The 13,878-nt window shown below is 38.9% G+C and overlaps 1 protein-coding gene and 1 long non-coding RNA gene across 3 annotated transcripts in view; one reads left to right on the plus strand and one right to left on the minus strand.

Annotated features, from left to right (window-relative positions):
* The window catches only part of LOC148044493 (uncharacterized), a 1,189,713-nt gene that overhangs the window by 930,770 nt on the left and 245,065 nt on the right, over window positions 1-13,878 (plus strand). The window lies entirely within an intron of this gene.
* ICE1 (interactor of little elongation complex ELL subunit 1) overlaps window positions 1-13,878 on the minus strand; it is a 38,120-nt gene that overhangs the window by 17,008 nt on the left and 7,234 nt on the right. Inside the window, exons 2-10 of one of the 2 annotated variants that reach the window (XM_087721918.1) lie at window positions 13,706-13,764; window positions 12,050-12,085; window positions 11,105-11,122; window positions 10,485-10,596; window positions 7,947-8,023; window positions 6,356-6,393; window positions 3,257-3,339; window positions 2,375-2,414; window positions 2,204-2,263 (exon numbers count right to left, since the gene is read on the minus strand). In XM_087721918.1, coding sequence (XP_087578044.1) covers window positions 2,204-2,263; window positions 2,375-2,414; window positions 3,257-3,339; window positions 6,356-6,393; window positions 7,947-8,023; window positions 10,485-10,596; window positions 11,105-11,122; window positions 12,050-12,085; window positions 13,706-13,764 — 523 coding nt within the window. The remainder of the gene's footprint in view (window positions 1-2,203; window positions 2,264-2,374; window positions 2,415-3,256; window positions 3,340-6,355; window positions 6,394-7,946; window positions 8,024-10,484; window positions 10,597-11,104; window positions 11,123-12,049; window positions 12,086-13,705; window positions 13,765-13,878) is intronic. The other variant, XM_087721919.1, reaches the window with a different exon arrangement.

Genomic DNA, 13,878 nt, shown 5'->3' on the forward strand with positions numbered 1-13,878 from the left:
GTAGCATCATGGAACACAGATCTATGTTTACAGAATACATAATTAGGGATCCTAGATAGTCCAAAATAGATATCAAAATAAATATTTAAACACAAAACAGAATCAGAATTCAACTATACATATGTATATAAATATATATTCCTGTATATATTTTGATTTTATCTATTGTATTTTTCGGAGTATAAGATGCACCTTTTCCCCTCAGGCTGAAAATCTGGGTGCGTCTTATACACTGAATACAGCATTTTTTGCCTCCCCAAACCCCAAAATGGGCCAATTTTTGCTTGTTTTTGCCCCCCCCCCTCCCTGGAGCACTCTATGAGCCTCCTAAAGGTTATTCATGGCCTTTTTTGGAAAGAAAACAGGCCCATTTTTGTGAAAAACGGGCCATTTTTGGGAGGTTTGCCAAGTGCAAAAACTTTCTTTAAAATTTGCCTCTTCAAAACCTTGGTGCATTTTATACTCCGGTGTGACTTATACTCCGAAAAATACAATAAGTGTTAAGTCATAAGGTTCTTTTTCCTTCTCCACAAGTCTCCTGGGTTTTGCACCTCCTTGGAGAATTCAGGCCATTGGTATGATAAACAATACCAAGAAGTCAAGCACGTCAATTTAAATTGCATCATTTCCTTGTAATTCCGGCTAGTCCCTTCATTAACTAAGTAATGAATCCAGAAATGAAATAAAATATAATTTTAACCTGATTTTTTTTTCTTAGCATTCAAACTACTTTGTTCTATACTTCCTGCATATAAAAAATACATAATTTAAACCATATCACCTGGGATAAGGGGCAAAAAGATCACTTTTAAGTGGACCAAGCAGGAAAGAATTTGAAAAAAACACCTTTTCCTTCATTTCCCCCCTCAGATGTTATCATGTGCATAAAATATACTTGTCTTGGTAGATGAGCTGGGAGAATGTTTCGAAAAAACTACCAGCTTTTACGTGTTTGCTTTCAAGGGTAATGATTTGTACTTATAAATGGAAAATGTATCCTTAAATAGTTTCAATTAATTCTATAGCGTGCTGCGTCTCGCAGACATTTTTTTATTGTGTTAAATTCAAACAGAGAAGATTCAGCCTAGAGATGTCCAATCTTCACATTGTCACCTGTTAATAATCTCAAATAAACGATTTTGTGGGCAAAGTTGATAGGACCAATGATTTCATTCCTAAAATACCAAATAATTTCTATCTGTCACTTCCTTACATTCTTCCTTCCCAAATTTCTCCACTAGCTTCATAACCAATCTCAGAAATTTGCTCTTTTGTCATGCTTGTTACTTACTGTGTTTTCCAGTTTTCTACCATCACACTGGGTCTCCCCCACCCCCTAAAATGGGGTAAATTACTGAGTCCTCTTTCTGTTCCAATGCTTTTAACTCTTATCTTCGCAGTCTGTACATTTCTGCTCTGGCTTTTAGGTGAACAGAAAGACAGCCTCTTTATTCTGCATCTCACTCTCAATGTCTATGGAGCTTGTCAATCATCCAGGCTATGCCTGTCCCATAAGGGCTCTTTCAAGAGGCAACTGGACTTTCTTCTTTTTCTTTGAAGCCATTTCGCTTCTCATCCAGGAAGCTTCTTCAGAAATCAAAGACATTTCTTCCTCATCCAAGAAACTGAAGAAGCTTCTTGGATGAGAAGCGAAATGTCTTCCAAGAAAAAACAAGAAAGTCCAGTTGCCTCTTGAAAAAAAGCACCTTTGGGGCTCACCCTCAATGTTTCATTAATTTTAACACTGTGGTGGAACACATAATAAATATTACATCAAAGAAATCTTTTGCAGCCTTTGTGAAAATCTCCAATTTGTGCAAAGAATGAACCTGGTTCCCATGATAAAGAGAACCACTACATCATTATAGATTAGGTGATTTCCACTGGGTCATCGGGAGACTTTGAAATGTGGAAGGAAAAACCGTAGCATTCACATTGTGCATCAGAAAGATTTGTCTTCTGGGAACTGAGCAACTCATCTCTATGTATGTATAATTTTATCATGTCTGTGATAAAGAGGCTGTGTCCTAAATAAGGGGGTAAGTCTCTAGAGTTCCTAGATACATAGTCATACCCGACTGAAACCTGACAATCCATACATACCAAAGCATCGGAGCCTTCTACTGAATAAGCCAACTATTCCAGTTACCAAAGAACAGAAGAATAACCAACGGCAATATAGACAAGACTTACACATACCAACCTTTGTCCACATTTGCTACTAAATTCTCACTCTCGCTCTGAGTCTCTGCATTTTTCAACACTGGGAAGAAAGAGAACCAGCTATATCAGATTAAAAATTAAACTGTGAATCAAAATAAAATATTTCCTCCCCCCCGCCACCCGAAAGAGATACAAAGCGTGAAAAAGTCACCTTTCTTTTGCTTTCTGTTAGGGAAGCCATCAATCTTTTCCTATTAACCAAAAAAAAGGGGAGAAGAACAATTTAAATTAATGAATGTGACACCGAAAAAGGTGTCTGATTTTGTTTTCCTGCTCACTACTAAAAACACCAAAGTTGTCACCTTCCAGAGGCCTTTGAAAGGTACTTCTCAGAATCTCCACCAAGCTATGCTGGGAAGGAATTTTGGGAGCTGTAATCACAACATATCTGAGCAACATCGTGTTCAAGAATGCTACTTTACATGCACATCATCAAATTAGAAACATCCAGTTTATAACGATTTATTCTTACAATTGTTAAATGGTTAAACAGTATTCTTTGCTTCTATTTTCCTCTAGTTTGATGTGTATTTTGCCTCTTTCTTTGCCCATTCAAAGTTAAGGCAAATGTTCTGTGATTGAGGCAAACCTCTCCCCTCTATGCATACAAAGATACCATGCATCCTGGATATTTTTCAAATATTATCATTATCATTAATTGGAATAAACATCATTTCTAAAGATGCCATTTCTGTTGCCAAACTGAAGCAGCTATAAATCAAACAGTTCAGTTCTACAGTTTCAGTCCCTTTTTTTTTTTGCATTAGTAAACTTATCGAAATAATAGGCACGTCTCATATAAATGTGAGGAGCAATGGAAGGTGTCTTTCAGTTGTGGGAATTGTGCCCAAGAGAGCACAAGACCTTCTTATGTCTCAAATGACTCCTGACAATATTCATTCCTTATCTTAGAACACATTAAATACCCCTGTGATGCTGGATGACTACTTACAACTTAACAATACTGCAAACTGTAGTCTTTTTTTTTAAAGGAAAAAAACTGTACATGTATATTATTGCTTTAAAAAGTTACCTGTGCTTTCTTCAATTCCTTCTCAAGTACTTTCTTCTCTGCTTTCAGTTGTTTAAATTCCTGAGTGTGCTTTGCTGCAGCTTCTTCATTTAAAGAAACAAAGTAATAAAAATGCATTAAACAACACAAGATAGCTTTCAAACGTAAGAATCTATGAGTGCACTTGGATGTTAGTACCTTTCTGTTTGGTTTAGCCTTCTAATATTTATTCAGGGTTTGCAACACTGAGCTCTGTACCAGTATGTATTTCATTAGGATTTCATCACACTGGATGTGTGTACAGCTTTGCTTTGTTAAGAGTCATAGTAAAACATGAACAGCAGACACCAGTTCCACAGCTTTTCTCTAAATGTATAAACAAAAAACCTTATGTGCTTGGAATCTCTTTTTGGTGGTCTCACAAACCAAAATGATTCTTAGTGAATAAGAGTATTTGAAAGAAAGTAAGTCTTTCATATAGTAAGTTATATGATAAATATACAAAATGCGGTTCCACCACAAAACCGCGTACGACAAAATCGCGCTCGACGAAAGCGCGCATTTGACGTCATCACAGCGTGATGAAAACATTGCACTGTGATCGATAAATGTAAAAATAAAGCGAAAACCTTACCCTAACCCCCCCCAAACCTAACCCTAAACCTAACCCTTAACCTAACTGCTTTAATTTTATTTTTATTTCAATTTTTAATTTTTTTCGTCGCGCTGTGATGACGTCAAATGCGCGCTTTCGTCGAGCGCGATTTTGGCGTCCACGGTTTTGACGGGTCACGCAAAATGCGTATCCAGAATGATGCTTCTTATACATCAGTACTTCCTCAATGTTTCTTGACAGACTATAAAATGCAAATATTAGTCATAATGATTCCACTATATATTTTCAGAATGCAATATATAGATTCACATTTCTGCAGAACTTATTCAGGTTCGTCATCGTCTAATCAAATTCGTTAAAATATAACTCAAATATGCAAATATATTCTGATCACAATTGGCAACGGCAACTCCGTTGTTAAGTGATGTGGTTGTAAAGCAAGCGTCATGTGACTGGGCCATTTATTGACTGGCCATGATTGATAAGCAAATCACTGCAGTCATTAAATGCAATCTCGTGTAACTATGATCTGTGAATTCCTGCTGGTTTCCCCAATGCTTGTTGGAAGCCAGCTGTGACGGTTACCAAGTGCCTGAATTGCAATCACCTGACCATGGGGACATGACAATGGCTGCATGTTTAAGGACTGGTCATAAAACTTCCTTTTTCAGCACAGTCATAACTTACGATGGCTAAATGAGCAGTCAGTAAGCAAGAACTACCTGTATTAAGGCAATTGTAAGCTAGATGTCCAATCTCAAGTACGCTGTGGTTTCTCAACAGCATAAATGGAATTTGATAGTTAAACAGTCTTAGTTTTCTCCTTAATTTTCAAGCAGATATGTATAGAATTGCATTGAGAGACTCAGTGAATAGGAGCTTAATTATAAGAAAATGGATCTAGAGCTTGGTGTTAATGTTTGCTGACATGTACACAAAATTAATTAGTAACAATTATTAATTTCAGTTCTGCAAATATTTCAATCTGCTTCCACATAAAAGTAATGATGCTTTCCAAATATGTATCAGAAAAAAAGCAGTTAGATTCTTGCATTTTGTACTTCTACTGGATCACCATGGATAATCCAATTTGACATTACGGAGCACAGTGGCTTGGCTGAACCACACAACAAGACGTTTTCAACCCAGAAACCTTATTCACGCCTTGGCTCCACCTTATCTGTTTGGTCATTTCCTTGGCAGTTCCTGCTGCTGCCATCTATTTTTTAAGGGGTCCATCACCTGATCTCCTACTCTTAAACCCAATGGGTTATCACAACCAGTTTTGATGGGGCTGTGGTTTTTCTGCTTGCACACTTACACTGATGATGTTAGTTAATCAGGTAATGAAATGCGTGGCACGACAAAACCGCGGTCCACTAAAGCGCGCCTGATTAAAGCGCGTCGCTGACGTCATCAGCAACCGCGGAGAAAAAAGGGCGCTTTAAAAAGCGCTTTGAAAGCAAGCCGATTCACGTTAAGGTAAGGGTTAGGTTTAGGGTTAGGTTTAGGGTTAGGTTAAGGGTTAGGGTTAGGTTAAGGGTTAGCGTTAGGTTTAGGGTTAGGTTAAGGGTTAGCGTTAGGTTTAGGGTTAGGTTAAGGGTTAGGTTTAGGGTTAGGTTTTGGGGGGTTAGGTTTAGGGGTTAATTTTAGCTTTAGCGCTCACAGCGTGCTTTTTTCGTTGCGCTGTGATGACGTCAGGTACGCGGTTTCGTCAAGCGCGCTTTAGTCGAACGCGGTTTTGTGGTGGAACCAATGAAATGTCTCCCAGCAAACAACCAAGTTTAGAGAATACCAAGAACTCCACAAAAAAGATTTATTGTATGACTTCTAGACCATTTAAATTTATTCCCTTACAAACAGATTAAAGGAGTGTTTTCCAAACTTTTTCCTTCATTACCCAAAACCTTTTATCAGACAGGATTTTTTTGGGTCAATGAAGGTAAAACACATTAAATATTTTTGTTGTGTTTGGATAATTGGGTCATATGTCATTAAAGAAAATTTTGTTTTATCTAATTTTGGATAATTTACCCAGATTTGGGACACACTGGGTTACAATTAAACTCCACCTTATTTCATATTTACTTTTTCAATTAAAAACAAAGCAAGAAGAACTAGGCTGGAAACGATTGTGCATTTGTCCTTGCAGCTATCTATGGCAATGTTTCAGTTTTTTGCCAGAGAGACAATGCAGTGAGATAATGTTCCACTTTCTTTTCCCAAAAGAATATAAGAGCTTTTTAGCTTTCCATCTTTTTCCTTTATTAATGTTGATAATTAAGACAATGGATAAACATTAGTAAAGGGATGCTTTAACCCTGATTATAATGCATGGCATTGCATGAAATATATTTACCTCGTTTACAGGGATGAAGAAGAGATAACAGTTTGAGAAGCAAGTTCAATTTTATGGCCAAAATCTCTTTTTTGTATATTTAAATATTTTTTGCCAATTATACATTTGTGTTATAACTAACCCACAACAATAAATACTAAATTACCTTCTAGCTTTTTCACTTTATTTTCTAGTTTTTTCTTCCTGAAAGTATAAAATAAACAATTTTTTAAAATGCATATGTGAAAAATGAGCAAAGAACTTCGATATATTTTTGTTTAATTGATGTAATCTATTATGTTTAATTCAAAGTTGCATTTTAGATTTAGCTCTATTTCACAATTTGGTTAGCTTCATGAGGTGTTGGCTGCCCATAGTGTTCTTTACAGATAACAATTGGAATTGTGGAACCATTAAAGGTGGGTGTTGTGCAAAATCTGTAAAGGTGAGTGAAGCACCTGGTTCTTTTAACAGTGAGGCAACCATGTCGTTTGAAAGATTTCAAAAGCCGTCCTGAGCTACCTGCAGATGCATACTCACTTTGCTTCTCTGGTGGTACTACTGGAAGTGTTGTCTGTGCATGCTCAGAGATACACTTCAAGGACAGACACTTCAAGCTTTATTGAGGGCCCCCTTCAAATACTTTGTACATCCCTAACAAAGACTGCTCATAACAAACAATAAACTCATCAAGAGAAACAGGAAGGGAAATTGTGGAGAAAGCTTACTAACCTGGTTGGCAACTAGCTTGAGGTGTTTGCTTTCCTGAACTACTGAAAGGTACAGAATTAAGTCTACTTCCCTCATCAAGCAAAACCATTTGGTTACACTGTTATCACTGCAGAAGAAGAGGTAATCTATGCAAAAAGGGAACGAGTCATCAGAAAGGCTAAATGGTAGTTCCCTGTTGTGGCCCAGCAGGAGCCGTTGGAGCTGCCACCAGACTCTGACAGCGAGGGGCCCTATGAGTCGACTCTGGAGGATGTGGAGGACCCTGGACAGGGTTCTGACTCCGAGCAGGGCGCAGAGAGGCTGGTTGGCCACCGGGAGGCGCCTGAGCCTTGGACCAGTGGGGAGGAGACAAGGGAGTGTGATCTGGACGTCATGCATTGGAGCAGTGGGGAGGAGCCAAGGGAGTTGTTCCTGGATGCCCAGCACAGAAGAGCTGGAACAGAAGAGAGGAACAGTTGCGCAGTTACAGGAGATAATTGCACTCAGCTGGTGGTAATTAGGCTCCTCTCAAGACTATAAAAGGAATGATTGTGCACATGCCCTTTTGCAGGAGTCAACGTATTCACTAAAGTTGGAGAACTTTCGTGGCTAGCTTGGCAGGCTGGATTGCTGCCAAGGTTAGTCTGTGCTGGATTGCTGCCAAGGTCCTGTCTGTGTGTTGATAAATCCTTGCAGTATCTTTGTCTTGGCGTGCTTTGGTGTAGGACGAGGGGGGTCAGAACAGTTCCCTAGATGATATTCTTCCCTTTACAGGGATTACACTTGCTTTCCCATAAAAAATGGGAATTATGTTCTGGTCTTGCTGATGTGGAAGCATATTAACCAATTCTTTTCCTCTTATCAAATCTGCCAAGGAAGTCAATAACTGTCCTCACCCAAAGGTCCATCTCCCTCTCTAACACACATTGTCTCTCTTTTTACCTCTAAAATTACAGGAAGAGCTTGGATGATTATTTGAATTTTTTAATTTTAAAAAAGGCAAATGCAGTCTACACCTATTAGTTAGTTCCATTACAATGACTCACACGCTGTCGCTTTTATCCATTTCTTCTCTCACTCGAACATATTCCAGATGAGTCTCTTGGTATATCTTAAGTGAACTCTAAAAAAAAAGACGATATGATATATATATGATATAGAGGGAATTTTCTGGGTTTATACATCTTTTGGACAATTCATCTATGTTTCTTTTTTTAAAAAAAATATTTTTATTTTCAAAACAAACATACAAATCCTCCTTCTTTACATACTGTAGAAAGTGTATCAGTTGGTTACAAAAGGCGTTTGTGCATCTCTTCCGTCATCAAATATAATTCATATTAATTCTAATATCTTAACTCGGATATTTATTATATTACCATCATCATACCTCCACTTTTATTTGACTATGGTTGTTTAAACGTCCTTCATCATAAAATATACCAAGATTTAATACATAACCACATACTGGCATTTCATTTACTTATTTATAAAATCCTCCATTAACATTAAATCCTCATATCCTATTCTAGCTAACATCCATAATATTTAATACCAACATTTTCTAATCCTCCTTTCCAAATCCGTTTACCATTTACGTTCAATTCCCTCATATTGTACTCATAGCATGTATATAATTTATTATCATTATCCTTTCTTTATTTAACTATATCCTATATCATAACATTTCCCCCCCAAATAAGTAAAACTTAGCTGTGTCTAATTTTGTTCTTTTTTATTGTTATTGCTATTAATAACCTTTATATATAGTCCAAAAGTATTTCTAACCTTCCCTTCACGGTTCACCCACAAATGCGCGAACGACAAAAGCGCGCCTGACTAAACCGCGGTGACAAAACCGCGCCGACAAAAGCGCACCGACGAATGAGCACTGAAGCGCGCCGACGACAGCGCGCCGACAGAAGCGTGCTGTAACCCTAACCCTAAACCTAACCCTAAACCTTACCTTAAATCGTGCTTCTGTCGGCGCGCTTTTGTCAGCGCGCTGTTGTCGGCGCACTTTTGACATCGCGGTTTTAGTGCCGCGGTTTTGTCAGCGCGCTTTTGTCGTTCGCGCATTTGTCGGGTCTCGTCCCTTCATGGGTAACATTCAATATTCATATTCATTTATTACTTATCATAACAGCTCAACATTGTATACATTACTATCATTATCAATTTTTATTTAACTATACCTCATCGATGTTTTTTAATTCATACCATGGCCCTGCAAAACCTCTCATTACTATATAATAATCAGCCATAAGGCATTAACATGTTCATTTTTTAATTTTGTGTCTACTGTGAGCGACATTAGTTTGTCAATGTGCATCCCTAAAGTGTTGAAGTTTTAGTGCTACATTTAAGGATGGGGCAAAAGCAGGTCTCTGGAACTGCTAATGAAGTAAAAATTGGCAACTAAAATCACCCATCCACTCACTAATGTTCACTACTAACAGTCCTCCTTGGAGAGGGGGAAAAATGGGCTTCCATTTTTCCACAGACTCCTTTACGGCCTCTGAAGCCTGGGGGGAAGGTTTAGGTTTAGGTTTCGTTTTATTTATATGCCGCCGTATTCCCAGCGGGACTCAGGGCGGCTTACAAACCCAAGGGGGGAAGGGAAGCACAGAAACTACAAATACAAGCATTTAAAAATAACCGACACACAGATCGAGAGGGGAAGGGAACTCATCGACCGCAGGCCTGCCGACACAGCCAGGTTTTAACGGCTTTTCGGAAGGCCTGGAGAGAGGTGAGGGTCCGGATCTCTGGGGGGAGTTCGTTCCAAAGGGCCGGAGCTGCCACAGAGAAGGCCCTCCCCTGGGTAGTAGCCAGATGACATTGGCCGGTAGACGGAACCCGGAGGAGGCCAACCCTGTGTGATCTAATGGGTCTTTGGGAGGTAATTGGCAGCAGGCGGTGTCTCTCAAGTACCCAGGTCCAATACCATGAAGGGCTTTATAAGTGACGACTAGCACGAAGCAGTTTTTGCCCTCCCAGATGCTCAAGGAAAGCCTCCAGAGCCCAGGGAAGGCGAAAACGTACACCACCACCACCGCCATGGTGCAGGAGGCTGACTAGGCCACACCCACCATAGCCACGCCCACCCAGCAACTAGGCAGAGAACCCGTTGCTGAAATTTTTGAAGCCCACCCCTGGTTAGCCTGTATGTTCCTCACCAGAAGTCAAACAATGTACTAGGCATGAGATGATACTAATCATAAAAGGAGGCCCATTGAGATAAAAGATGGACATATGACTGAAACAGCACAGTGAAGTGTTAAATCTCCAGCAAGTCACACTACCTCATTCTCTTTTTAGATTTTATAATTATAAATAATATACAATCTTAATTACATGGTTATAATTTACAGCTGCTAGTCAACAAGGGAGTGAAAGCTAACTTTTCAAGTCCTAGTCTTGAATTAGTATGGTATCAAGGCATGCAAATTCCAAAGTAATAATTTTTTTAACCAAAACTTTATGCATAAATTTCCAGGTACAAATCATAATTTATTATGTTTTTAAAAAAATGCAGCGCCTCTAAGCAATCTGGATCTCTATTTCAAAAAAGAGGAAACTACCTTTTTCTCTTCTAGCTCTGCTTTTACAGATCCCAGCTCTTCTTGACACTTTTTCAGAGGTGATATTTTCTGGAACATTTGTTCCACTTGGTGATGAAGTGTACTGTTTTCTCTGAAACAGACACAGGGAAACTTTACAGAAAGAAAGCATAGCTTTAAAAATGATTAGAAACTCAGCTGAAATTCTGTTTTATGTATTTGTTTTGTCAAAGGCCCAAAGAAGCAATAAAGCCAGAATATCCTACATTGTATAGAGCCGAGGTGGCGCAGTGGTTAAATGCAGCACTTCAGGCTACTTCAGCTGACTGCAGTTCGGCTGTTCAAATCTCACCGGCTCAAGGTTGACTCAGCCTTCCATCCTTCCGAGGTGGGTAAAATGAGGACCCGGATTGTTGGGGGCAATATGCTGACTCTGTAAACCGCTTAGAGAGGGCTGAAAGCCCTATGAAGCGGTATATAAGTCTAACTGCTATTGCTGTTGTATTCAAAGATGAATTCTACAGAAGCTATTTTTGTCATGTTATATTGCTTGGGGAAGAGTTACATTATAAGCAACTATTAATACACAGAAACTCATACAACTCCAAACAATGGGAAATTGAACTGGAATAAATTCTTACCTTTTAGCAAATTGAAGCTGTGTTGACTTGTTAAAGAAAACTGGATATACAGAATTATATTTGCTACATATGCTAGAGCCGGGAAGGTGGGGGGAAATAAACCCACTCAAAAGAGAACAGGTTTCTTGAAAGTATGAATCCATAATGAGAAACTTGGGGTGCTGCCTGACTTAAGAAATGAAAATTGTTAAAGGGTGTTAAAATCTTAAAGGTACCTTTGAAATGGGAGAGAAAAACTGAAGGAGATCAAATCCTATGACAGTGTAGAATCAATTAAGGATCACGACTGTTAGAAGCCAAAGGAAGGAATTCAAAGTTGACTGGTTCAACATTTCTTTATAAAATCCTGAAATCCCTTTAGGGATGTTTGCCAACATCCAGATATCTATTACTGATTTGTGGATTTATGAATGGATAAGGGATGGGTTATTTCCCTTAATACTTGCTTTTTTTTTACTAGCAGAGATGCATTTTAAATTTGGTAGAAACGTATCAGCATTCAATGTTTTTTTTAAAAAAAATATCTCGAAGTCATCAGTTAAGCTTCATGACTGAAGAGTCAGAACAGTATAATAATTGGTGACTCTTACTTTATGGGTGCTTTGTAACCCCCCCCCCCCCCACACACACACACAAACCACACAATCTCATTGTCATGGAAACAAGGCAGATGCTTTCTACTAAAGTTGTTGCGGCTGCTGCTCCCTATCTAGCTGCTAATGCCTGATGCAACTCTGGGTAATCAAAGCCCAGGCAGATTACACCAGCAAGATTTCAGAAGTCAGAATGAATAAAATATATAGTATATGCACTTCAGCATTTCATCAAAACACTGCTCCTCACTTGTTAGAAGCTTCCGATGCCGCTGTTGAAAATGCTACAATTTAAATTCCCAACAATAAAGCAAGACATTGCAGGTTTCATTTTTAATGCAGAAAAAGGATATCATTGCACTTTTGTTGGTATTCTGCAAGTAGGTGGCTATAAAAAAAAAGGACAGGAGAAGGATTAGGTGACAAACAACACACATGACAAACAAACAAGACAGATTGCTGACTGGCAAAGGGGAAAAAAATAACTCAAGAGACCAAAATCTAAACAGCATTATCTTGAATATCATTGTCTGGTAGTTGCAGAAAATGGTCTCTTATGTTTAGAAAAAGAAAAGGGAAGGCATTCTTTCCTTTTGAGCAAATATAAGATATGCTTGAGATCTGATTCCTCACAGCAGACATTTTTGTTTTATAAACCTATCCCCAAAAGTGGAGATGTGGATCTATTTCACCCTGATGACTAAACTGCTTCCAAGTAAGTATATCAAGGACTGTAAATAGTAGAGGGGGGAGTCACACAATTGTGGGGGAACTGCTCCCCATGTGCTTAAGTGAGCACATACTCTGTCTGTTTGCCTGCCTGCCTACCTACTATCTCCCTCCTTATCATTATTGTCGAGGTGGTCATCTTATTGTCCCTTGCCGTCTCCATAAAGATCCCTTGACACTACACTAGAAAGCAAAATGTGGTCCTTTACACTACTATACCCATCCATGGGAAATCCATGGCTCATCTGCAGTTCTCCATCATCTAAGATTATATTGCAAACATTTGGCAGGAAAATGCCTGGTATTTGACATTGCAGTTTCTTGGGGTCTCTCTCAAGTAAGGGTGAGGATGGGAGGAAAGTTTTGCTCCCATTCCAGTGTTTAAACCCATTGACCTGGCCAAATATGCCCCAAATAGTTGCTCCATCCCTTCTAACAATGTTATTGTGACAAAAAGACACAATAAGACATTTTGCAGTGATATAATTGGCAGGAGAGAGTTGTACCCCATGGCTGAAAAAAGGTTGCCTATTTATGTTTTAGGCCTGAGGAAGTGAAAAGCAGAGCATCAGCTGTGCTTGGAAGAAAATGATTTCAGTGAAAATTAATGAATGGTTAGTATAAAATGGTTTCCAAAGAATATTCCCGTGAAAATGTTTCCAAACACTTTTTGAATCACAGGTATTCCATGTGAAAAACATTGTTATCATAGCAGCAAAGTATATCAGGTTGACATCTTTGCCACACCATCTTCCACAGTAGTGGTGGAACAGTGGTGGGTTGCAGACAGTACGCCCCAGTACGGGCTTTCCGGAGCCTGCCCGGAGCACCGGATACCATTCCGGTACGGTGCTCCAGAGGGCCCGCCCGCCCGAGCTCCTTACTGAACTTTTAAGTCTTCGGCGCTTCCACGCACGGCACATACAGTGCCTGCGCAACACTCCGCTGAGCAGCTAGAGTGTTACAGAGGCTCGTGGAGGTGCTAAGATGCATGCACGGGTGCTGCACTCATCCACGTGCCCACCACCGGAACCCGGAACCCACCACTATGTTGGACATAACAGAACTCCCAAAATGTGTTAAAAGTTATACCCCAAAGTATTTTATCAGATAACATGGATTATATTCCATGTTAGATTCCTTTTGCTCATTATGCCCAATATATTTGCACTATCACATATTTCTAGCCTTCCATCTAGTCCCTTAATTATATTGCAACAATGGTTTAGGACTACAAAAATAAATAAATCCTTGCAAAAAGAGATGAAAAGGTACTTACTCAGCATCAAGTATTTTTTGTTTTAAAGCTATTAAGGCAGCAATATATTCATTCAAATTCTGGAAAAAAAAAGATGACAAATTATTAAGAATATTTATTAGAGCTGTCACGTTCTGAAAATGATTTAGATGAAATGCTTTGAACCTTGTACAATCTTTTTTCTAGACAATCTT

This window comes from Thamnophis sirtalis, unplaced genomic scaffold (genome assembly GCF_051295495.1).
Source record: "Thamnophis sirtalis isolate CommonGarterSnake01/CBP01778 unplaced genomic scaffold, rThaSir2_p1.2 scaffold_8, whole genome shotgun sequence".
In the NCBI taxonomy this organism is placed as follows: Eukaryota; Metazoa; Chordata; class Lepidosauria; order Squamata; family Natricidae; genus Thamnophis; species Thamnophis sirtalis.